The 23,300-nt window shown below is 40.2% G+C and overlaps 1 protein-coding gene across 1 annotated transcript; it reads right to left on the bottom strand.

Moving 5' to 3' along the window:
• Positions 1 to 5,460: 5,460 nt before the first annotated feature.
• Positions 5,461 to 22,538, bottom strand: gc2 (guanylyl cyclase 2). Its single transcript, XM_066681056.1, has 18 exons — positions 21,776 to 22,538; positions 19,859 to 20,163; positions 19,408 to 19,762; positions 17,993 to 18,077; positions 17,600 to 17,696; positions 17,392 to 17,514; positions 17,038 to 17,118; positions 16,245 to 16,421; positions 15,864 to 16,020; positions 15,256 to 15,405; positions 14,995 to 15,143; positions 14,448 to 14,611; positions 11,839 to 12,031; positions 10,725 to 10,899; positions 10,435 to 10,533; positions 10,243 to 10,337; positions 9,730 to 9,815; positions 5,461 to 6,997 (listed from the first exon to the last, which is right to left on the bottom strand). Exons 1-18 carry the CDS (start codon positions 22,536 to 22,538, stop codon positions 6,877 to 6,879), a joined length of 3,375 nt encoding a protein of 1,124 aa, XP_066537153.1. The 3' UTR covers positions 5,461 to 6,876.
• Between the last annotated feature and the right edge of the window lie 762 nt (positions 22,539 to 23,300).

Here is a 23,300-nt window from a genome sequence, read left to right on the forward strand (position 1 = left end):
GGTTTAGATGGGTCAGGAGCTTAGCTGGAACCACTGGGCGCAAGGCAGGAACACACACACACACATTATCAGCTATTTATATTTATTATAAACCCATGCAGACACAGGGAGAACACATCACACTCCTCACAGACAGTCACCCGGAGTAAACCAACACAGACACAGAGAGAACACACCACACTCCTCACAGACAGTCACCCGGAGAAAACCCATGCGGACAATGCCCTACATACGTACATACACATATAAATTAATTGGAAGGAGTGATATAGACTTCAGGCAAATCTTTCAGAATTAGGAAATATTTTTAACAAACTTTTAAAATTATTTTTTATTTAATTTTTTTTTGTTTGTTCTTAAAAAGTTTTAATAAATTATAGTAACAAAGTCTTAAAGACTGTACAACAAGGAGGGATATGTCTTTAAACTTACACACATGGATATATATATATATATATATATATATATAGTGTTAATTAATGTTGCTAAATATAGAAATGTCAAATGCAAGATTATCAACCTAACACTATGTTAATATATTGAAATTTGGGAATGTTCTAAATCTAAGGGGTAACCAAGGGTTAAACATCATTCCATAATTAATTTGTAAATTTACATTTAAAAAATATTAAATTTTCTAGAATTTCTACAGAACTGAAAGAACGGTCCGCTTCAAAACATCTTTTTCAAGTTGCCAGAAAACATATGGCGTAAAACCTCTGGAATTTATTTATTTATTTATTTATTGGTAAGGCATGGATCATGAACTCTAAATCCCCAATCGTCAGGACTCGGCGAATCAACTCTTTTCTTAAATCGACTCGAAGCTTCAAAAACTGGGAATTTAACTTCACAGACGAACAGAAACGAAAAAATAAAAAAAATAACGGAAATGTTCAAAACATGGACCATATGTGACACTGAGTGGAAATGTTACAACCAAGACCAGATTTAAACCCAGAAACTCTGGTTTGGGTTTGTTGAGTCTTTGCAGTAACACATTAATCGGTGGGTGGTGTGCAATAAGAGAGGTGTCTAGTAGCAAACTAGCTACCTTTCCCCGCCATTTATGTGCTGTGTTTATAAATTGTTTTGTGTGTAACGTTACTCTATACGTAACGTTAGCAGATAACATTCCAAAGAGCCCAAACCTAACACACACCAGAAGCGTAGTCTAAAGTCATTTGTCAAATTCAGACGGTGCTGGAGAGTGTTGTAGTATGCGAGTCCTGGGCGGGTGGGTTCGCAGTATGTTTTTAAACGGGTCTGTGGACCGTGGGAAAGAGGAGTCGGGTGTCTGTGAGAAACTGCTTCACACTTGGAAGTTGCCCTGCCGGTTGGTCAGCCTTATTTTAGCCAAAACGCACAACTGCCCCCCAAGAGAACAACTAGTGCGAGTGAAAGAGGGTCTGGGTTCCTTCCTTTAAGAGTGTTCCCAACTCCAAAATATGACTGCTTTATTATAGATATTCATATTTATAACATATAGCAGGTCACGGCTGCTTTCTTTCTTTTTTTTTTTACTACCCAATGAAAAACTTTTCATAATCATTAATAATGGAGAATCATGTTAAAGTGGTAAATAAATTATTGATGTACACTTTGAACATTTATAAAAATAATACATATTCATTAGTCAGCAACAATGATCCCTTGTGGAAAAATCCAGTTTGGAATATACAAGTATAAATATAAATCAGTATTTCAGCATATTCTCCAAAAACCATGTAGTCAATAAGATTGATAGCTGAGTTACTGCAGCTATTACTTTCTACACAAGGAAAGTAGAATCTGAAAATATATAGAAAAGCTTAGGTATTCACATAAGACTCAGGGTTCTATAATGGCACAGTTACACATTCTCTCATTTCATATCAGAGGTCACCAGAAAAACTGAGTTTGGAAACAGCTCATTTCTGATTCCCGACTCAAGCATTTGTCTATTTCTCAGAAGACTCCCCTGATTCATAATATTTCAGCTTAAATGCGATTGTATCTGTGCGTGAATTTGACTTTACAGTAAGCACTGACTAAGGCCAAGTCCATGACCTGTTTGTGTATAGTAACCTTTCAGTTAGTGGGTTCGTTTCCCGCTCCGGGTGACTGTCTGTGAGGGGTGTGGTGTGTTCACCCTGTGTCTGCGTGGGTTTCCTCCGGGTGACTGTCTGTGAGGAGTGTGGTGTGCTCCGGTTTCCTCCCACAGTCCAAAAACACATGTTGGTAGGTGGATTGGCGACTAAAAAGTGTCCGTAGGAGTGTGTGTGTGTGTGTTGCCCTGTGAAGGGCTGGTGCCCCCTCCAGGGTGCTTTGCGCCCAGTGATTCCAGGTAGGCTCTGGACCCGCCGCGACCCTGAATTGGATAAGGGCTACAGATAATGAATGAATGAATGAATGAATGAATGAACCTTTCAGTTAAGAGTAGGCTGATGCTGTGTTACATTTAGAAGATTATGCACCTCTTTTCCATTCCAAGACCAGTTGGAAATCAAGACCTGGACTACTTTCTTGTTAATTCAGTTTTGGAAAACGTTCTCAGGAAGCGTTACTGTAATTTGTAAATACTGATGTTCACAGTAGACACATATTCTTTGCTTAATGTTGCAGTTTGTGAAACCTGATCATCACATTTTCTAAATGACATCTTCCCAGACTTGGACCTGTTAAAGCCTGTGTTTTTATCTAAATAGGTCACTATTCCAGATTTCTAATAATTGGTATCAACTGCAACCGGACTTTAAACGTGGACGGACGGCTGATCGTACTGTACTCCCAGAGTCGTCTACTGGCCTGGGTTTTGTAAAAAGAACCTGTGCATAGACAGATGAGACACAGCTAACATACTGTATTCTGTGATGAACAAATATCGGTGCGTAATTGTGCCCTATAAAGAGGTCATTTCATTCACATGCCTACGTTAGTGGTTGTGTTTTAATGAGCAGACACATTCCTATGTCTTAATTAATTCAGTTCTCTTCACTGAAATCCATTTGTTTCTGCATAATGTCTTCAAACATTTAGAAGGACAGGATGTTACTCAGCGGTTATGTGCATTATACACAATTCCAGTGGATTGTACGATCAAACGTCCTTTGAAATAGAAAATAACCTTTAAAACTAGTAACTGTTATTTGAAGAACATCTTTGTTGCCTATAGTTTGAAGTGTAATGTGTACATTCCGACTCTATTCTCTGAAACCTCCCATTCTTCACACAGTGCAACAAATCTAAAGGACCACTGTCCACAAATTCATTCATTCATTCATTGTCTGTTACCACTTCTTCAGTCCGGGGTCATGTTCCGTGTAAAAATGTATCTTCGTAATGTCACATTTAGAAGAGAACACAGGTAAGTTTTTTTTTAAAAAAAGATAAATGCAGAAATTGAATTCCAATCAAACGTAGTACACTTCTCTTTGGTCTCTTCACCACAAAATATTCACACAATATTCAAATGATGTAGGAAAATAAAGTGAATAAATAAATGGAAAATGTCTTTTGGACATTGACTGAAGCAGCAAAGGTCAGACAAATGGTATCAAAGGAATGTTGTAAAGTATTTATGTACTTCTCTGCAGTCACAGCAATCAGATGTTCCCTGATTTAATCAGTTGTCTTCAATGAAAACCACTGGCACAGCTCCACATCTGTTTGGATTCAGTGGCTGCACTGTGTATTGTTTGTTATACATGCAATGAAATGACTGACACTTCTATTACGTGCAGGGCAAACACAAACTAAACTGTTTATATAGCGTTATAGTGAACAGTCATGTGGTCTCCACTATGTATATGATGTTATTACCCTACTGACTTTATCTGAATAACACAGGTATTCACAGATGTGCACTGTCTCAGTGAAGACACAATTATAAAACAATCAAAGTCTGATGTGATATTCTGTGCTTAAAATGTAGACCTGTGTGCACATTAACACTGTTGGTTATAAATGGAACACAGCTCTAAAGTAATAGTAGATCATGACTCAATTGCGCCTTCGAGTGGTGTATTAAAGAAATGACCTCAATTGTGTTTTCATTCGCAATTAATAAAACCAGCTTTGAATGAAGTGAAATGTATTCCTTATGAACTGTTATGATGGAGTCTGAGTCATTTTCCCTGTTGGGATCATCAGAATAAATCTATACTTCTGTTTTATTGAGTGGGCCCCAACTGGTTTCAATGTTGTCTTCATACACAACACACACAAATACAACCAAGTGTTCACTAAAGTATAACATACCATTAAGAGAATCTTACTCACGTTCCCGTCTCTAATGATTTTCCTGAGCTCAGTGCCAGGGAGGGTACAGCAAAGGGTCAGCCTTGATGTCCGAGTGGCTTTTTACTTTGTCGGGTAGAGACCCCCTACAGTACGTACTGTTGATTATTTGAGTGTCAAGTTTTGAACAGAACTCATTGTTTTAGAAACTCAAATAACGGCCGTATGTGATTTATTGCCCCCCTTTCTTCATACTTTGTCCAAGCAACCAATCAGGCATCGCAAGACCTAATGGCAGCTAGGATCATTAAGAATAAGTGTATGTCATTACAGCACAGCAATTTATAGACATTTAAAGTTTAAACACTACATTGTTTTCATGTGTTTTTTACTACTGTGACCCAACATAAACAATAACGACAATCATTAGGATTCATGGAGGTGTCCACCAGCCCTGACCTCTACTAAGCAACAGTATTATTTTGGCTGTTGAGTCAGTCTGTATGGAGTACAAAAGGTTTGGGGCACTTCTAGCCCCAGAAAAAGAGCCAAAGTGAGGTAAAGTGTTTAGAAAGGCAGAGAGCTAGCTACCTTGCTAATTTTACCCTTTTACTTACTAGGCCTCATTCGACAAAACAGCAGCCCAAGTGTGCAGCCTAAACATTGTCTTCTTTCAAATGTTTCTTCAAAACACAGCATAATCAGAGAGGTACGTGCTAGTCCTAGAAGTGAGTATTTGGCTTTAGGGAATGCTCTGGTACTCCTGTAGAATGTGTAGGCAGATTAATGTGTGATGCAGTGATGATATATATATTATCGCTGTTGAGGAACACATTACTCATTTATTTTTTCCAAGAAAACGCATTAACCAAGCCTTTTTTATAGGCTTCATTACACACGGCTATATACAGAGATCTGCCCGAGCCTGCTATGCTATAATCCATGTGTAAAATGACAGACAGGCTTATGGGATGTGTAATCTCGTTAAGGGTGACCTCGTCAGTGTGACCTTCTTATAAAGAGCCAGACCTTTCTTTTCTAATCCATGCAGCATCTAGGTCACCATCTGCTGCGCTTTCAGCTGTGGCCACAAAAGGGCGTAGTTTGATTGTACGTCTGTGCAGTTCCGGAACCAAGGACTGCCCTGATACACACACCCCGAGAGAACACATCAGTTCAAACAAAACTTTTATTTTTGTCTTTACTTTTCATTAAATTGTATGTTTAGAGAATTGTCTGAGAGGGAAATTTGTTACATTCAAGGTGCAGTATGTTGATGTTTCAAGTATCACTTAGGAATGTGTGTATTCTAAAAACAGCCTAAAACATCACATCAAAGTTAAATACAGCATTTAAGTGCAAGCTAAAATCATTGAAATAAACAATTTACAGCTGAACGTCTCGCACAATTTACTAATTTCATCCAAATAAATTAAATGTAATCTGGAAATCTGATGTTTTTTGTTGTATCAATATTTTCGGGCACTCCTATAAATATGTAACCTATTTACTCATTAATAACATTTACATGATGTTATATCACAATACACATCAACAGATACTGCTGATGTTTAAACACTTTCAGAGATAGTTCAGTAAAATGAGAAAACAACAAAAACAAACGTGTGAAGTGACATCCATGGGAGTCCATGCTTCATAGACTCCATCAGACAGGTCTGTTTAAGCAGGAGTAGCTGATAGCAGCAACCAGTGTTCGATGCATTAGAACATCAGCCAGCACGTTATGTACTTTAACTCTACCTTAATCGTTTATTTTGAACACTTTTACATGGATGCATGTGTTACTTTAAGCCAGGAAAAATCTTTCACAGCTTCTTCCAACCTCTTCCACTCTGTGTCTCACTGCTCCAGTCCCTCTCAATGAGTAATGGATTCCCAGGGGATAACTTTAGTTCCTCATGTGACTTTGACTCATGTCACAAAGGTGCTTCATATTCAGAATAGGCCTGTAGCCCCTCCACACACAGAACACAGCTTATCTTTGCACTTCCTGAGACTGAGCCAAAGCTTTTGAGAAGTAGCTCTGATAGTTTCCATTCAAGGGCTTGAGTATATCAGTTGTTTCTTGCCACGTTATGCATCATGAGAAGGATTTCACTCAAATAAACTGCATGTAAGGTTTCAATTGATATTCACGAGCTCTCAGTAATTAGACCTATTCTTTATGTTATGGTCAAAGAATAGTTTTTACTTTGTTATCTAAAGCATTTTGGACCATGGGCGGCACGGTGGCGCAGCAGGTAGGTGTCGCAGTCACACAGCTCCAGGGACCTGGAGGTTGTGGGTTTGATTCCCGCTCCGGGTGACTGTCTGTGAGGAGTGTGGTGTGTTCTCCCTGTGTCTGCGTGGGTTTCCGTAGGTGTGAGTGTGTGAGTGTTGCCCTGTGAAGGAATTGGCGCCCCCTCCAGGGTGTATTCCCGCCTTGCGCCCAATGATTCCGGGTAGGCTCTGGACCCACCGTGACCGTGAACTGGATAAGGGTTACAGATAATGGATGGATGGATGGATGTTGGACCATAAAAGGAAAACCAACAAGGCTCATTTTTGTCTTCTTGGTTTGCCGCCAGTGCTTATGTGGAGGGGCATTCCATTTAATTTCCCCAGTGCAAGGGTCAAAAAGGCAGCAGTGAAGGGTTGTCAGTGATGGTGAATCATGACGTTGCCCTCGTCAGCCACGGTGAGTTGGGTCACCTGACGCACAGCTGAGAGCTTCCTCACAGCTTTTTGAAGCATCAACTTAAAATCCTTGGACTCATGCCTGTAAAACACCAACACAATAACAAAGCAGCACATCAGCCTGGTTCATCTACAGCAAGATGGATTTGTACCATTGGTAACCTACCGAATTAGTAGTATATTTCTTCACGTTTCTGAATGGGGAAGTCATTAAGTCTGTTCTACTGGAGATGCAGTTTAGCTTACAATTAAAGCACAGGTATGACTCCTCTGCTCTGAGGATCAATTCACATAATAGTAAACATTCATAGTTTGTTTAGACTTATTTTAAAATGTTTATTTATTGGAACACCACAAGGCCACAGGACACAGCGCATAACAGAATAGACACACACACACACGGATGTCAAACATAACCTGGCATCCGGTTTTCAAAAGCTGAACACATTCACAGCTATCCATATCAGAAGAGTGCCATGCCATGTCTGAAAGGAAAGAGCTACTGCTATCTTTGGCTCCACATGTTATGAATCTTCAGAGTCCACAAATATCTGTCCACAACCAGAACGGCTGCAGTTACCATGTATGACATCACATATGTATTTGCATTTTATTTCATTAGGGTTTATTGGTTACTTATTTAGCACTGATGCAAGAAAAGCATTTAGTTGTACATTTGTTATTAATCCTCAAACATGATTCGAAATTAAAGAACAGCTGGAGCAAACCATTCATAAATCACATAAAAATAAGAATTTTGAAAAGCCATCGTTACAAGCTGACCTGTAATAGAGAGTAGAGTATAGGGCCTCTGTTTTTGCTGCTCTAGCTTTGTGACTCAGTACTGCTGAAACTGCACTATGTAATTTTCGGAGGAGGATAGAAAACAACCTCCCCCAGCTCCCCCCTCCCAGCTAATTTCAGGATAAACTCTAACTATAGGGAATCGCATGAGCAAAAAAATCAAATCTTACTTAGTATTCCTTTAAAATCACAGAGCAAATAGTCCTGGAGATGACACTGAGTGTAAGAAATCAACCCTCAACTTCAAATCTACAATTAAAATAGAATACGGTAAAATCAAGTTCATTCATTCATCGTCTGTAACCCTTATCCGGTTCAGGGTCACGGCGGGTCTGGAGCCTACCCAGAATCACTGGGTGCAAGGCAGGAACACACCCTGGAGGGGGAGCCAGGCCTTCACGGGGCTACACACACACCCCAATGGACACTTGGTGCCAATCCACCTACCAACGTGTGTTTTTGGAGCGTGGGAGAAAAACGGAGCACTCGGAGGAAACCCACGCAGACACAGAGAGAACACACCACACTCCTCACAGACAGTCACCCGGAACGGGACTCGAACCCACAACCTCCAGGACCCTGGAGATGTGTTACTGAATGTGTGCCCTTGAGGGTACCAGCACAGTGACAATTTTTCCTGAGTGTACTTTTACTACATATACATAACTGTACTTCCTGAGTTTCTTCAAATCATAACGATCCAAAGAGAGAAGAATAGATTTATATAAATTTCAGTGATAAATGCTGGGATTTCTAAGACGTTATACTGCAATTCTATTCTATTGCCCTACCCTCCTCTGGTTCAGTCAAAAAGAACACATCAGAGCAGTGAATATCTTGCACAGAATTAAAAAAAAAAAAAGATCTGAATCATTTAGTGAATTTATTGCATTTGGAAGCAGGAAGGCTCTGGACACACCACGACCCTGAAGTGAATAAACAGCTACAGAAAATGATTGAAAGAATAAATATTTTGCTGGAAATGTGAATGTTTTGCTAACGCTAACCAGAGAACACTGCGGTTGTGTCGGCAGGTGTTAAAACGGAATGACACTGATACGTCATTATTAAAATTTGTTTTGCTTTGTTTTTAATGACATTTTTGTCATATATTTTTTTATTTTACAAAGCCACTACGTTGTGGGCTCAAGAGTAACAGGTATATTAAAGGAACACTTTAACCTTCTCTTTACTTTCCACACCTGCAGCGTATGACTGAATAACACAAATACTGAAAGAAATGTAGCATATAGTGACTCAAAACAGGTTTACATCTGATGACCTTTCCTTACGTTACCAGTGTGGGTGTGTTTGAGTGAGAGAGAGATCAGTACATGATCCACTGTTTAGACAGGAATATCAGTGGACACAGGACACTGCCCAAAGGATGCTGTTGGCCAGATATTTTTAGTTGGTGGATTATTCTCAGTCCGGCAGTGACACTGATGGGTTAAAAAACTCAAGCAGCCTCAGGACCTGTGGGGGACCTGACCACTGAAGAACAGGGTTGTAGGAAGTTAACAGTTTATGCAGAACTATAGGTGGACTACAGTCTGTAACTGTAGAGAATATACTGAGACAAGGTGTTCATAATCTTATGGTTGATCTGTGAATGCATGTGTGTGTATTAAAACGAGTGTTCCTTTAAAGCATGAGAAACAACTTGAAAGTAGAAGAACTGAGTTATTTCATTGTTGGACAAAATAATCCAAATATAAATTGCACAGAGGTTCTAATTGTGGCCCATTCCAAAACCTTTCCATTCCCTCCCACTCATCCCAGTTGCCACTTTCAGTAATGTTATACATTTTCCATGCATAACATTACCTCAGTTATTCTTCTTTGCAAGCTCTTTCTCCACTTTCTGCCTCTTGTATGCGGCAATTTCCTCCAGCTGCAAGCCATGTGCCATTTGCCTGCAAAATATATATTGGAGAGAATAAAGAAAAAAAAGACAAGAGGCGACACACATACAGTCAACCCACAGGCCACAGAGTGGCCAGGTCTTACCCTGGTTTGAGCTCAGGTGGGATGGGTAAAGGTTTGGTGAAGCCGTCCCGTCCAGTGAGCCAATAGGTCTCTTCTGTGACTTTACCCTATTTAGGTGAGAATACATAAATCGAAAACGGCAAAAATGAACTAATGAGACCAGAAACAGAAGGGAAACTCCTCATTTCCACATTGGAATATCTATTTCTAGAGCAAGTTGTGGATTTAAAGAGAGCTTACATCCCTATCAAGGTTTATTTGAAAAATATCAGATCTCAGTCTTTATTAATTAAATATACTTGACCAGGCAAAGCATGTCTGCTGTATTGTTATACATATAGCTGTATATATGCTGTGTACTGGAGCTAATGCAGCTAACCAGTCAGAAGTCTATAGCCTGTATCTAGGTGTCGTGTAAAGTAAACACAGTGTGATTAACCCTTTACAGGGCAGTTAATGATTTCCAAAACAGAAACAGCCACTAAAACTAAAGATGTTTTATTTTTTATATGGACCAAGTATCAAAACCATTACCTTCTTTTCAGTTCTTCCTCTCAACTGCACCTTATAGCCAGCTTTGAGTTGCAGAAGTATCTTGACTGTACTTGAGTGGACATGGATCCTGTAGGCTGTATGAATACGAGACATCAAATTTGTTGTATAAATAAAGTCTACTGACGACACTGAACCTCAAATTTTTGCCATGCCATGAATGGAAAGACTCACGCATCCCTGTGGACTCCATTCTAGAGGCAGTGTTGACTGTGTCACCAAAGAGGCAGTACCTTGGCATTGTCAAGCCCACAACTCCAGCTACACAGGGGCCTAGAGAGAACATATACACGGGTGTATATCCTTTAACTATAAACAGAATTTAAATATATGGTAAAATCAATTATTTCTGATCTTTGGAGCTTAACATTGTTATTTCAAATATCTATGAAGCAAATCTCAATAATGAAGTTATATATAGCAGCAATAAAAAATAATAACAATAAAACAACACATTTTCTGACCTGTATTAAGTCCTATTCTTATTCTAACAGGGACATCGGGCATGTGTGTCATCTTAAATGTCCCCACAGCACTGAGAATGTCCAGTGCCATGTTGGAAATCTCAGCTGCGTGCCTGTTCCCATTGGGGACAGGTAAACCTGATGCCACCATGTAGGCATCCCCTATGGTCTCCACCTGCGGAGTACCCAGAGTGAGACAAGTAGAAGAGTTTTTAATCAAAACTGGAGTGAGTTTAATAAAATATATAAAGACCATGTTCAGACTGAAGTATTCTTATAAAAATATAGACCTTTTTACAGTCAATAAACCAGTGTTAAGTTAGTGTATATAATATTAACCATTTAAAGCTAAGGGCTCACATTTGAACCCACAAATCAGTGACTGAATCTTCTGCTCAACACTGGTTTTGACCACAAAGTGAAGTTTTATTCATTTTTAAAGCTCACTGTATGTTCTAAGATCTGTGAAGAATTTACGCTTTGTAGAGCAGGATTTATCCTACAGAAACACGTTTCTGCTTCCTGTGGAAAACTGGGAGAATGATATTTGCCAAACCACTCATTTACCGTTAATTTTAATGCATTAAGTGGCAGTTTAAAGACGCATTGCCGTCCGACCACACAGACAGCAAAGTTATTTCAAGCACAACTCTAACACATTGGATGTAGTTAATGAAGGTCTTTAGGAGCATCTGATTATTAAAACCAGACGTGTTGGAAATAAACAGGACATGAGATCACCAGGACTGGGCTTGAGCAACTCTAGTGTAGTGTTCAGGGGTCTCACAGCTCAGGAAATTAGTGGAACACATTACCCAGGGCTTTTGGTTGAGGGGTTCTTCAAGGGTTTGGACTTTAATAAACTGACTTTATAAATTGGATTTAATTGTACTGAATGACTGATAAAAACTAAGTCAAAAACCATTATCGATCTTCTTTCACAAGGCCTAAACTTTGTGGAATGCACTTGGGTACACTGGTTGTTATCTCGCATTGTGTGATTATATGAGTCTCCAGTGTATACTGAAAAAGTGAACATAGAATCATAAAGTCCATGAAGGAGATTTCTGAACCAGATGCTGTTATTCTCTGTCCATGCAGCCACCACATATACCTTATACACATCGTGATTGCCAATGATTGCGTCAAATAGCGTGTAGAGGTCATTCAGGAGGTCAACTACTTCGATTGGCTCACTGTTTGCTGAAATGGTTGTGAAGCCAACAATGTCACTGAAGTAGATTGTGACACACTCAAAGTATTCAGGTTCCACGGTGGTACCCAACTTAAGAGCCTCAGCCACGGACCTGAAACAATAACAGATACCTCACACACTTTAAAATCATAGCTCATAAGATAATGTGGAAAAACATGTTGAAATGTGAGTGGGTGTTGTTCATTCAATGATTCATTCATTGTCTGTAACTCTTATCCAGTTCAGGTCGCAGTGGGTCTGGAGCCTACCCAGAATCACTGGGCGCAAGGCAGGAATACACCCTGGAGGGGGCGCCAGTCTATGGTGTCAAAATAGGTTCTAAAGTTCTGTGTAAGAGGTCTGCCTGGGGCGAAGCTGCCTGCTAAGCCACCCCCAGTCACTAGAGGGAGACAGAGGCACTCTTAATTTGGGGCAATTTGTTCCACCTGGGCTACTCCTACTTAAGGGAAGACAACACACACCTCTGTGCTCAGTCTTGGGTTTCTCTTTCCCTGACTTAAGCGTAGAAGATGGGGACCAGCTTCACCCCCACAGACAGGGTGAACAAAAACGTTACGCATAGTTGTGAACTCCTTTATGGAGGCACACACAGTAGGACAATTCTCCCATATGGGAGTGGCCCAAGCAAGAGCCCGGTCTGTTAGCAGTGAAGTGATAAATGCCACCTTAGACTTCTCTGTGGGGAAGTGAGAGGATTGCTGCTCAAAGGCAAGAGAACACTGAAGCAGAAAACCTCTGCAACGGCCTGGATCCCCATTATACCTTTCCGGTGGTGGCAGGGGGGGCTCACTCTGTGAAATGGGTGTTGGGTTTGGGACTGGAGGGGGGGCAGGTGCAGCCCTTGTGGCCACAGATGGTTCAGCCTGAAGGACTGCAATAAGACCCTGCAGCTGAGACAATTTGTTGAAGGGTCTGTTCATGTCTACCAATGGCAGCACCCTGACTCAAAGCAGTTTTGAGCTGCTCTATGTCGGGTGACTCTGCTGAGTCCATGGTAATGGACCAGCTCACCCAGGGGTGGATTGAAACAGGGCAAGCCACCAACAGAGCATTAGAGAAATAGGCCTCAAGGGCAGAGACACACAAACAACCCTAACTCTGGAAGTTAGGAACACAGAGACAAAATGAAACACGAGAGGAAAACTTAAGATGTCAGGGGAAAACTGATCACCTCAGAATTGAGCAAAAGAAAACAAAGACGAGGGACAATATGAGACAAAAATTAAAGATAGAACACAACTTCATCATCATCATTTTCTTCTCCGCTTCTCCATTTCAGGGTCGCGGTTAGAACACAACTTATTTCTAATTATTTATTTATACCAAAAAAAAAAAAAGTAAAGAAAAGAACATATTGAATCCCAAGAGAAAAACCAGAGGAAAAGCTCTGGTGGAGAAACAAGAGAAAGTGAGACCCAGGAGAAAACTCAAGAGCCTTTACCGAATTACCAGCCAGACTTACACAGCCCTCTGAAAAGAGAACCCCAAGACTGAGCACTGAGGTGTGTGTTGTCTTCCCTTAAGTAGGAGTAGCCCAGGTGGAACCAATTGCCCCAAATTAATAGTGTCTCTGTCTCCCTCTAGTGACTGGGGGTGGCTTAGCAGGCAGCTTCGCCCCAGCCCCAGGCAGACCTCTTACATTCTGAGAACCAAAAAACAGAATCCATAACCAATAAATGTCATTTTATAACTGAGAAAACATTATAAAAACGTTATAAAAACATGTTGTTTGTAAACAATATTTCCTTGAAAAATCCATTTTTCGCTTTCATTCCAAGTTTTCTCGGTTGTGCGCGCTCTCAGTCTCGCTTTCGCCTCCAGAACATTCTCTTTTGACGGGGGGCTTACCAGTGTTTGTCGGTCTGTCTTTTTCCAGTCAGGGAAGGTTTGCGTGCTCTCACCGACGTAGCGGTGAGTGCAGAATCAGCTGGGTGGGCGGGGCTTAACTTAAGCAGCCAATGACTGTCTAGATCCTGACCCCCATCAAAAGTAAAAAAGTGAGAAACTTCTGGAAGCGAAAGTGAGACTGAGAGAAGCGCAACTGAGAAAAGGTGGAATGAAAGTGAAAAACGGATTCTTCAAAAATATTAAACTCAAAATAGATGATTACACACCTGTTTTTATAACTCTGAATATTAATGACAGTTTTCTCAATTACAAAATGTCATTTATTGGTTATGGATTCAGTTTTTTGGTTCTCAGAACTTTAGAACCGATTCTGACGCCACACACCAGTCCTTCAGTATATATTGTTGTCATTTTAAAACTACACTTTTCTACATAGTTTGAACACCACAGCTGCACTTTTACCTGAACATTACATGATGAAATGGACTGGTGAAATATTGAAAAAATGACTTTAGAAAACATCTTGTTACTTTAACCGTAAATAGCGGAAAATTACAGTTTTTTTATGGACAGCAAGAGTTTAGATTGTGTGTATGAATTAATCACATGGGGGGATAGATGTATGATCATTTCCAGGTGCCTGCAAGCGTTCTACTCACGGTGGAAGCATCTGTGTGAGTAGTTTTTCTGTCTTCTGTTTCTCAACCTCCAGCTCCTCTGTCCTCTCTCTGATCAGCTCCTCCAGGTTAGAGGAGTACTGCTCCAACATCCGGAGCATAGAGTCTATGATGTTGGTTTTTTTCCCTTTATTTATGTTCTTAAACTAGGAAAAGGAAGAAGTAACTCAGAGAAAAAAGAGAAACACAGAGGAGACGAGCAACAAAATTATTGCTTTGCATAGGAAAAGCTTTCAAGGCAAATAAAGAATGTAAATTGTAAAATGTATGTTGTCGCTGTAATTATAGTAAAAGTCCTCATCAGAATTTTAATATGTAAAATCAAAATGAATAAATATTAATGATGTTTATTGAGAAAATACATTAGTATTAGAACACGTAGCATGCTTAACTCTTTCAATCAAAAACCCTTTTAAATTGTGGAAAAGTCAATGTAACATCATTAGGAACATTAAAATTGTTTTCTGTTCATGCAGGAAGACCACCTTATTCTAAACATCAGCATAGAGTGGAGAAAGAGAAGGCTCACCTGATCAAATACCTGCTCAAAGGTAGGTCTTCCCTCTGGCTGCTCATTCCAGCACTGTTTCATCAGCTGGATGCACTCCACTGGAGCGTGGTCTGGAGACACAATGGGTCGGCATAAAGGTGGAGGGTTCATGACCTTCTGGACGATTTCTATAGTGTTAACAGAGGATTACACACAAAAAATCAATGATTGTATGATTTATTACACAGATAAATAGAATTGAATAGCTTGTTATATCTTCAAGTTCAGCTTGTGTCCTACCCGCAGCAGACTGCTCCAACATGCAAAAAGGAGGCCCTCGAACCACCACTTCCTGCATGACGATAGAGAAGCTGTAGACGTCCCCTGGGAGAGTTCCAATCAGCCCTGGGAAGGGGCCTCTGAGGATCTCAGGAGCAGTCCATACCAGTTCTGTGGAGCAGTCAGACATGAATAAACACATGCACAATACATGTAAATGGCACTTTTTATAGAGAAGCAAGAGACATTAATATGGTCAGTATTTATAAGTTTGTTCAGACACAGCGCTATAATCTGACACTGATTTTCAGTATATTTGATTTGCACAAGGAGAGCAGCCATTTTGAATTCCTGCCCTCAGTGTACTTATGCCTGCATCATTACTACCAATGTGGCTATGTAAATACAGTCTAACCACAAATCAGATTTGGTCCCTTGTTACTTGATATGTGAATTCTTGCCCCAAATTTATAAACAAGTCCTATATTTACCCTGCAGTGTCAACAAAGCCATAGAGTCAAACAAAACAAAAGACAAACCACCAATAATCAAATAATTCAAATCTGTGGGAAATCAATGCATGTCAAAGAGAGAGCATTGGACCTACTGCTCAGTTTAAATGCACTCACCCTCTGCTGGCGGCTGTACATAAGGGAACTTCTGAGCATCCAGCACTTTATTGTAACCATAGTCAGTCACTTTGAGTACAAAGCGGCCATCAACAATGCAGTTCCTAGACTTAAGCCTTCCATGACATACGTTCCTGTGGTGTAGGTACTTCATTCCCTGCGTGCCAGAAACATTATGAACATTACATTCAATTTAATATACATTTGAAAAAAAAAAGTAATTAAAGCTTTCTGATGTTCATTAAGTCTCAGTCCTCCCACTGTAAGCGGTACATGAAACTTTTCACTCCCACTAAACGTACTCAGTCATTAAAGACCTGTTTGGTATTAGCGTGAAGCTGGGACCTGCTTCTGCTCTGGTCCTTCCATGAAGAATAATACCTTAATGAGGTCTAGCAGCAGTGAAGACTTAAACATCCAGTCCAGTTTGACATCATCATTAAGCAGAAGGTCTTCCAGGCTTCCTCTGGAACAAAACTCCGTCACTATGGCAAAGACACCACAATCGAGGAAGAAGCCCAAGAACGGATTCACATTCTCATGTCTCATATCCTTCATCTGCAGATGGATAAAGAGCTTACTTTATTACCACTGAAACTGAATGTTTTAAAAGTGCCTCTGAACATTTAATTAAATATTTATAAATAGCACTGGGCATATATAGTGAAATCTAGCATAAATTATTATTTAGGAGTTTAACCTTCTGAACCCTACAGGACACTATAGCACAAATCAAAATTAGAGAAGAACTTACATTTTCCTAAATTTAAAAGTCATTTTTCACCCCAGTATTTGGATAAATTTATCCGAACATGAATTGAAGAGACGCAGATGAAGTATATTAGTATTTCCTCTTTCTAAATAATCAATAAAACTTATTTATATATATTTTTTATGTGAAATCTGAAGATCTGTGATCAAATTTAGAAAGGAATTATAATTGTAGCAAGACTAATTCCCACTGAAGATTTAATATTGTAACATTGAATCAACTATGAAACATGTGTCACCTACGTCCCTTTTACTGATATTTTATTGATAACTTTAATTCATTTCACTGCTGCTGCTCATCCCAAATTAAAGTGAAAGCTGTCCTCTAATTCTGATCTTGAGTCAGTTCTCTTAGCTTTAGTGTTCACGATTCTCTAACGGGAAAACTATAGAAGGGACAAACCAGTTCAAATGCATCACTGGTGCTAGGGGTGATGCTCTGAAAATTTCCATCAGGAAACCTTTTCAGCCACGCCCAGTCTCCCTGCAGAATAAAAAAAGCAGAATGATCAACAAAACCCTGTTTATTGGGGCCAACTTGAAAAAGAGTTCTGAATTGCTTTCATAGCACAGGGCTCTCACTCCTCCATTCTCACCAGTTACTACTTAGTGGACTCTCAACACATGCTTACAACATATGGTCACAACAGAAATATATGAAGAACATTTTGTTGAGTCAATTTCCATTAGTGAGACCATAGAAAAAGCTTATGTTATGTTTCAACCTTCTGTGTGAAATGTGCAATGTGTTTTTTACCTCATAGAGAGCGACGTTCGTGTTCTCGTGAGTTACTGGTGACTGACTCGAGAACGGAGACTTGCTGCGCTCTGAGAAGCTTTTCCGGCTGTCGCTGGTCCTACTCTCATCAAAACTCAACTTCTGTTTGTAGTAAACACTGTGTTAGCAGCGTGAATCATTAAAGCTTGATCTGTCAGCTTTGTGCTTTAATACCTGAGAAAATTACCTTGTTACTTAATGATGGGATGATAAAGATGACATCTTCCAAGGTTAGTAAGATTTTGTCTGGGCCACGAACTAATCGGATCTGACTGATTCGTCGCCTAGAAGCCAAGAGAATTGTATTTGAAATTAATCTCTATACCTTCTTAATAATAAATGTATTTACATAATATTTGTTTTGATGGAAGAACAAGAACATTTCCATTATTTGGATTTATTAATTATAATATTTTTTTTAAATTTTGAAGTACAAATTAAGTGACTGCATGCTGTGGTAATTGTCAGCATCCACATCTGATGCAGACTTGTGTATTGAAATCTCATAAAACAAAATATATTTATTATATTTATCAGTACATAATACTTAAATATGCATTAATGGCAAAACCGATTGTACCTTATAAAGTACGCTGTTGCGATGCAAGAGAAGACCAGAAGAATCCCGCTGAGAGAGACAACTATCAACTGGACCAAATCCATACCTTGTAAAAAAAGAGAGGTTTATGACTGAGTTTACACTAAAATACACTGAGCATGTACATATTTAATACGTTAATGTTCTGTAGGGTGCAGTTTATCTAGAGGTAACAGTGCTGTAGATTATTTTCTAGCAGTAAATTCCTAGTCTCTCTCTGCCACCACTCCAACACATGGCTGACAATCAAGGGTAGTCTATTTCTGAACTTAGAAATCAGATGGTTTCACCAGTAACTATTTATAGAGATTACTTCTATACTGAGATCTTCAGACAAATGCATTTATAGATTAAATTGTACGTACAGTACTGCGCAAAAGGTTTAGGCAAATACTTTTATACAAGCACAACATTTATTTTGAAGATTTACTTTGCACAGTACTGCGTATAATTAAATAAAAAGGAGAACGACTGGGAATGATCAAAGACCACGGTAAACGAGGGACTGCAATGTTGGCCGAGGAGTGTCAGAACACATGGAAAACACAGACAAGGACCAAAACATAAAGGCAAATATGTGACAAGAATCATGAATCTACAGGGAAAAGCAGAGTGTCATGGTGAGCCCAGATACAGGTAAAAGGAGGCTATTTCCTGTAAGAAAAGCACATCAAAAGGAATCAAAACAAGAACAAAATTGACACTCGGCCTAACAAAGAAACAATTACCAACGGGGCTAGTACTGCAACTACATGCTTAAGAAGAAAAGATGAAGACAAACACCTGGAAGCAACTGACAGAGGAGTGGCAATGGGAACATGAGGATGATGAAACTAACATATGCCTTAGAAAAAAAACACAAATCACTTTAGGAAACCAAAACACTGAAGAAAGGAATCGACAGAAACAGGAACAAGAACATTTCAACTGGAATTAAAAAAAAAATACTACTGAATATATACGAATAAACTTTCTGATTAAATATGGTCTAAAGACAAAGTTTACTTAGTTATTTTACACTTTACAAGATAAACAAACTCTGAATGTCCATTTTTGCCATTTCTTGTTTATTTCCTCCAACACCCTGTACGAACTGTGGGTAACTGAGGGCCAGGAAGGATACATCTGTTGCATCCTTCCAATCACTTGGAACGTAGGCTGCATTTCTCGACTGTCTACGAAGGGTCCTTCGCGTTGGAACAGCCTTCTATGACGTAGCGGCCGAGAAACGCAACCGAACTTGGCAACAGCCTAGGCTTTGGAATGCAGCTTAAATGTGACACGAAGACATGGCGCAGTGAAATCTCAAAGATTTTGTCTGTGTTATGATACAAATGAAGCAGTTGGATATTAGACTGACACAAAGTTTGGTGTTTGTTTGCGTATGTCTTTCTCACCTCCACTACAGATAATCCCATCTGTGAACCAGCAGCTGGAATCAGCCTTGGGTGGGCCCCATGCAGGAAAGTCAATGGAGTGACCCAGGAAGCGCACCGTGTCTGTCTCCATCTCTATGCTGTAGGAAGGCCTCAGCTCCCATGTAAAACCATCTGTGTCCAACACCACATAATCTAGCAGCCCTGAATTGGCCTGTGTAGTGTGGATGGGGTGACTGAAACCTTTGAAAGTCAGATTTCGAGTATGCTGGGCCAAGTTCTGCCCAGACACCCACTCCCCTGAGTCCTGCACTGCCCTCATGGCATGGGCCATGAAAAGAATGGAGGAATAGATGGTGCCAAACAAAGGAGAGACCTGAGAAAAAGAAATCCATCTGTTGCTATGGAAATGTCCCAGTTAAAATACTTATCTATAGATTTCACTTTCTTCACCCCTCTGCTCAGACCGTACCTGGTGTGGGTGGAGATTGCTGGGCAGTTCTCCACTCGCCTGGGCTTCAGTGAAGGCATGATAAAAGGATCGATATTCAGGTGACTGCACAGTGATGGTGATCACCGAGTTGTAGGCCTGCAGCAGTTTGCTGTTGTTGTGGAGGGCCGACTGGGGCAGCTGGTGATAAGGCAGACTGTATAGTAATGTATCATAGGGAACAAACACCAGAGAGCCATCTGTCATCTGCAGGTCATGAGCCATTTCCAGGAGCTGCTTCTGAGACTTTCCCCCCACCAAGACTGAGTGCATGCAGAGGATGACCACTAGACGGAGCAACAGGGGGGGACCAGGAGGGAGAAAAAAAAAAGTCACTTCATGGGTGAAGAGGTATTGATTGTTCTTTGTCAGTTCAAAAACAACGGCAAAAATATCATTTGAATCTTTTAAATCATTTGAAAATAGCCCATTCAGGACATGATTATTCAGAGAGCAATTTCTATAAATGAAATGTTGGTGAGGAGAGCCTATTAAGCATACATTGTAAGCTCTATGTAAAAACTTAACACTGATGATATTTAACAACAATGGAACCCTTTTAAGTGCAGTTTGCGAAGTGAGGACCACGCCTGATGTAAGCAGGGCAAGGAAGGGGAACTCAGAAGGACTTGGGCTGGAGTTTTTCCACCAGCTTCTGCTGGTGGAGAGTCAAGCCAGACCCCAAAAGCTCCGGTTCAGAGAGAAGAAAGTAGCTTCTAGCAATGTGCAGGAGGACTTTCGTCACGAGAAGGTGAGGAGAGAGGAGTGGTCTTTAAAGGGTGCGTAATGAAGAGGAGGAGTCTGGACGTGGTCCTTTTTCCATAACTCCATTAATGAACCATTTTAAAAGGTTCCTTAAATAGCTCTTTTTCCCATTTATGTTTTCACATGGATCTTTGAGGGTTCATTCTATTTATAAACACTGCCTAGAACTGTTTAGAACCAATTATTTTAAGATGTGAAAAACTGCACAAGCACACATTTGGCCTAATGTTCACAAGGTGGTGCCGATCATTTATGTTCAGGAACTTCTTTAGTGCTAACAAGTGCTGATCACATTCAAAGATAGTTTGTGTCTGTTCTTAAAGAGAATACACATTCAGGGACATGTTGATGTACCGCACTAAAATCACAGCTAGTAATAAAATTTATCTGTGAGAGCTAGATTTGTCGTGATAATCATGAAACCATTAAAATATTGTGTGTTTGAGCAAGCACCGTGCGACTAGGACATAGAGCTGCTTTATGTATTTTACAAAAACAGCTCTAGACATGTCCATATAGGCAGCAGAGCTTTGAAAATTCACTGCAGGCACTACATTTACCATAAGACCTAAGCGTCTTTTCAAAACTTGAGCAGTTGAAGGAAACATCTAAGATTTTGGGGAGCTCTTAAGCTTTGTGTCTTTTACACCCTCGTAAATATTATAGAAACGTAATTTTAGAAAAAGAAAAAATATTCCCCGTCACATTTCATTTACAAGTTTGTTAAATGTTTTTTCAGTGGTTCTTTAGTAAAGACCATGGTAATACACAGTAGAGAACGTTAAAAGGTGGCTCAAGTTACAACTATGCAAAGGCATGGTCATTTGAGCATGCAACGCCTTTGACGTTTAGGGTTAAGGTAAGGGTTGTACGTTGTAGGTTCACTTCATACACTTTCCCAGAGGACACCTGCATATTTCAAGTTTTCAAATAAATGTAAGCAGAAAAATAAAAAGCCTGCAGTCAAGATGGAGTTAATGCAACTTAAAACTTTTTGTGATGGTTCTACAGTTGCCTTACTCTATTGAACCTTTATGTTTATGGTGTATTTAAAGTCTGTTTATGGGATGAAATATGGCCTCACTTCAAAGAACAGTTTATTTTGAAGATGTATGGTTTAAAGAGTTAACTTACGCCGCAGGTGCTGTGCTTTTTTGACCTTGACCAAGGCCCTGTGCATGCTGACTGAGTCACTTCCAGTGGACACCACTATGCCCACAGGCATCCCATGGCTTCGCAAAGCATTGGCCAGCATGTTGGCAGTTTCAATCCAGATGTCATGACCAGAGGAAATGATGCCCACATGAGCCCAGCGGAAGTGTCTCATGAAACGCAGCAGTACCAGCGTAGGCAGAGGCATGGTGCGGGTAAAGGTGGGGTGGCTGCGGGGGTTGTCCAGCTCATAGCTAAAACATGACCAGCTAAACACGGCTTTATTCCAACTCTTCCCCAGCAGGGATGCTGCATCACAGTATCCTGGGTTGACTGGCCCAATAAAACTGGATGCCCGTGTGTAGTAACTGAGGAAACGGGAAAGAGCCGTGGATGTCTGGCAGCCTTCCTCTAGGATAACATAATCAAAAGTGATGCCGGGCCACAATGTGGGGTCCCGGTTGATACGGCTTACGGCTAATTGTGCTGCTGTGCTGGGATAGGCCTTGGCAAAAAGGGGGTCACAGGACCATGGGCCCACTATACCAACTCGGAAAGTAGCAGTAGTGGAACCAGGGAAGAGGGAGAAAGACAGCAGGACTATGTAGGCCCACAAGGGCCAGGTGGGGCAGAAGGAGACATGACTGTAATTATGTGGACAAGACAGATGTTGATTATGTTTCTGGAGTCCACTGTCGGCCCATTCTGGAGGTAAGATGTGGAAAGCAAAGAGCGGCTGTTGCATCTCAAGGCTACGGCTCAGCTGCACGAGTGTGTTGGCACAGTCTGCAGGCCACTCGCAGTCATATCATGGGTGTCTTCATTTCAGTCCTCACATCGCTCTGCAGCAAGAAGAAAGTTAACAGCTGAAATTATTATTTTGTGTAAGTAAAATGTGGGCACACAGAGTCAGTGATGCAATGCACAGCACTATAACAGAATTATAAAAAGCCTTTTGACTGTCATCAGTGCCCTGTTGTGAGTCATTTTTCACTTGCGAAACATAAGTGAGGTTGTGACTTATGGAGTTGAACACGAAAACATGAAAACTGATGTAGATTCTTATAATTTGTGCTAGTTTTTCACATCTGTAAAAGGCTCTCCAAACTATAAACAACATACATTTTGTCCTAAAAATAGCTCTTTAGAAAATCAAAAATAGTTCATATGTTGTTGTTAAAAATAAACAAAAACATTACAAAAATTTTTGTGAAGGTCTCTAGGTTTAGGATTTCAAATTATTATTCTATAATATTCTATAATTTACACTCAAAAATGTGCATTAGTTCACTAGTGACCAAGGATTAAGGATTAAGTTTACAAAGAGGATTAAGACAATCCCTATAAGTGCAGTGTATGTTGCATAATCACGTAGGTATACAAGACTCAATACATAATCGCGTTCAGGGTCACGTGGGTCCAGAGCCTACCTGGAATCATTGGGCATATACCCTGGAGGAGGCGCCAGTCCTTCACAGGGCAACACACACATTCACTCACACACTCA

Source organism: Hoplias malabaricus, chromosome 9 (assembly GCF_029633855.1).
Source record: "Hoplias malabaricus isolate fHopMal1 chromosome 9, fHopMal1.hap1, whole genome shotgun sequence".
In the NCBI taxonomy this organism is placed as follows: domain Eukaryota; kingdom Metazoa; phylum Chordata; class Actinopteri; order Characiformes; family Erythrinidae; genus Hoplias; species Hoplias malabaricus.

Bases quoted from the DNA above. Each gene is read 5' to 3' on its own strand.
- gc2 (XM_066681056.1), bottom strand. From the start codon at position 22,538: ATGCAACAGCCGCTCTTTGCTTTCCACATCTTACCTCCAGAATGGGCC. The intron at 19,763-19,858 runs GTACGGTCTGAG...TCTTTTTCTCAG, and splicing joins GCAATCTCCACCCACACCAG to GTCTCTCCTTTGTTTGGCAC. The intron at 17,515-17,599 runs GTAATTTTCTCA...TACTACAAACAG, and splicing joins TCCCATCATTAAGTAACAAG to AAGTTGAGTTTTGATGAGAG.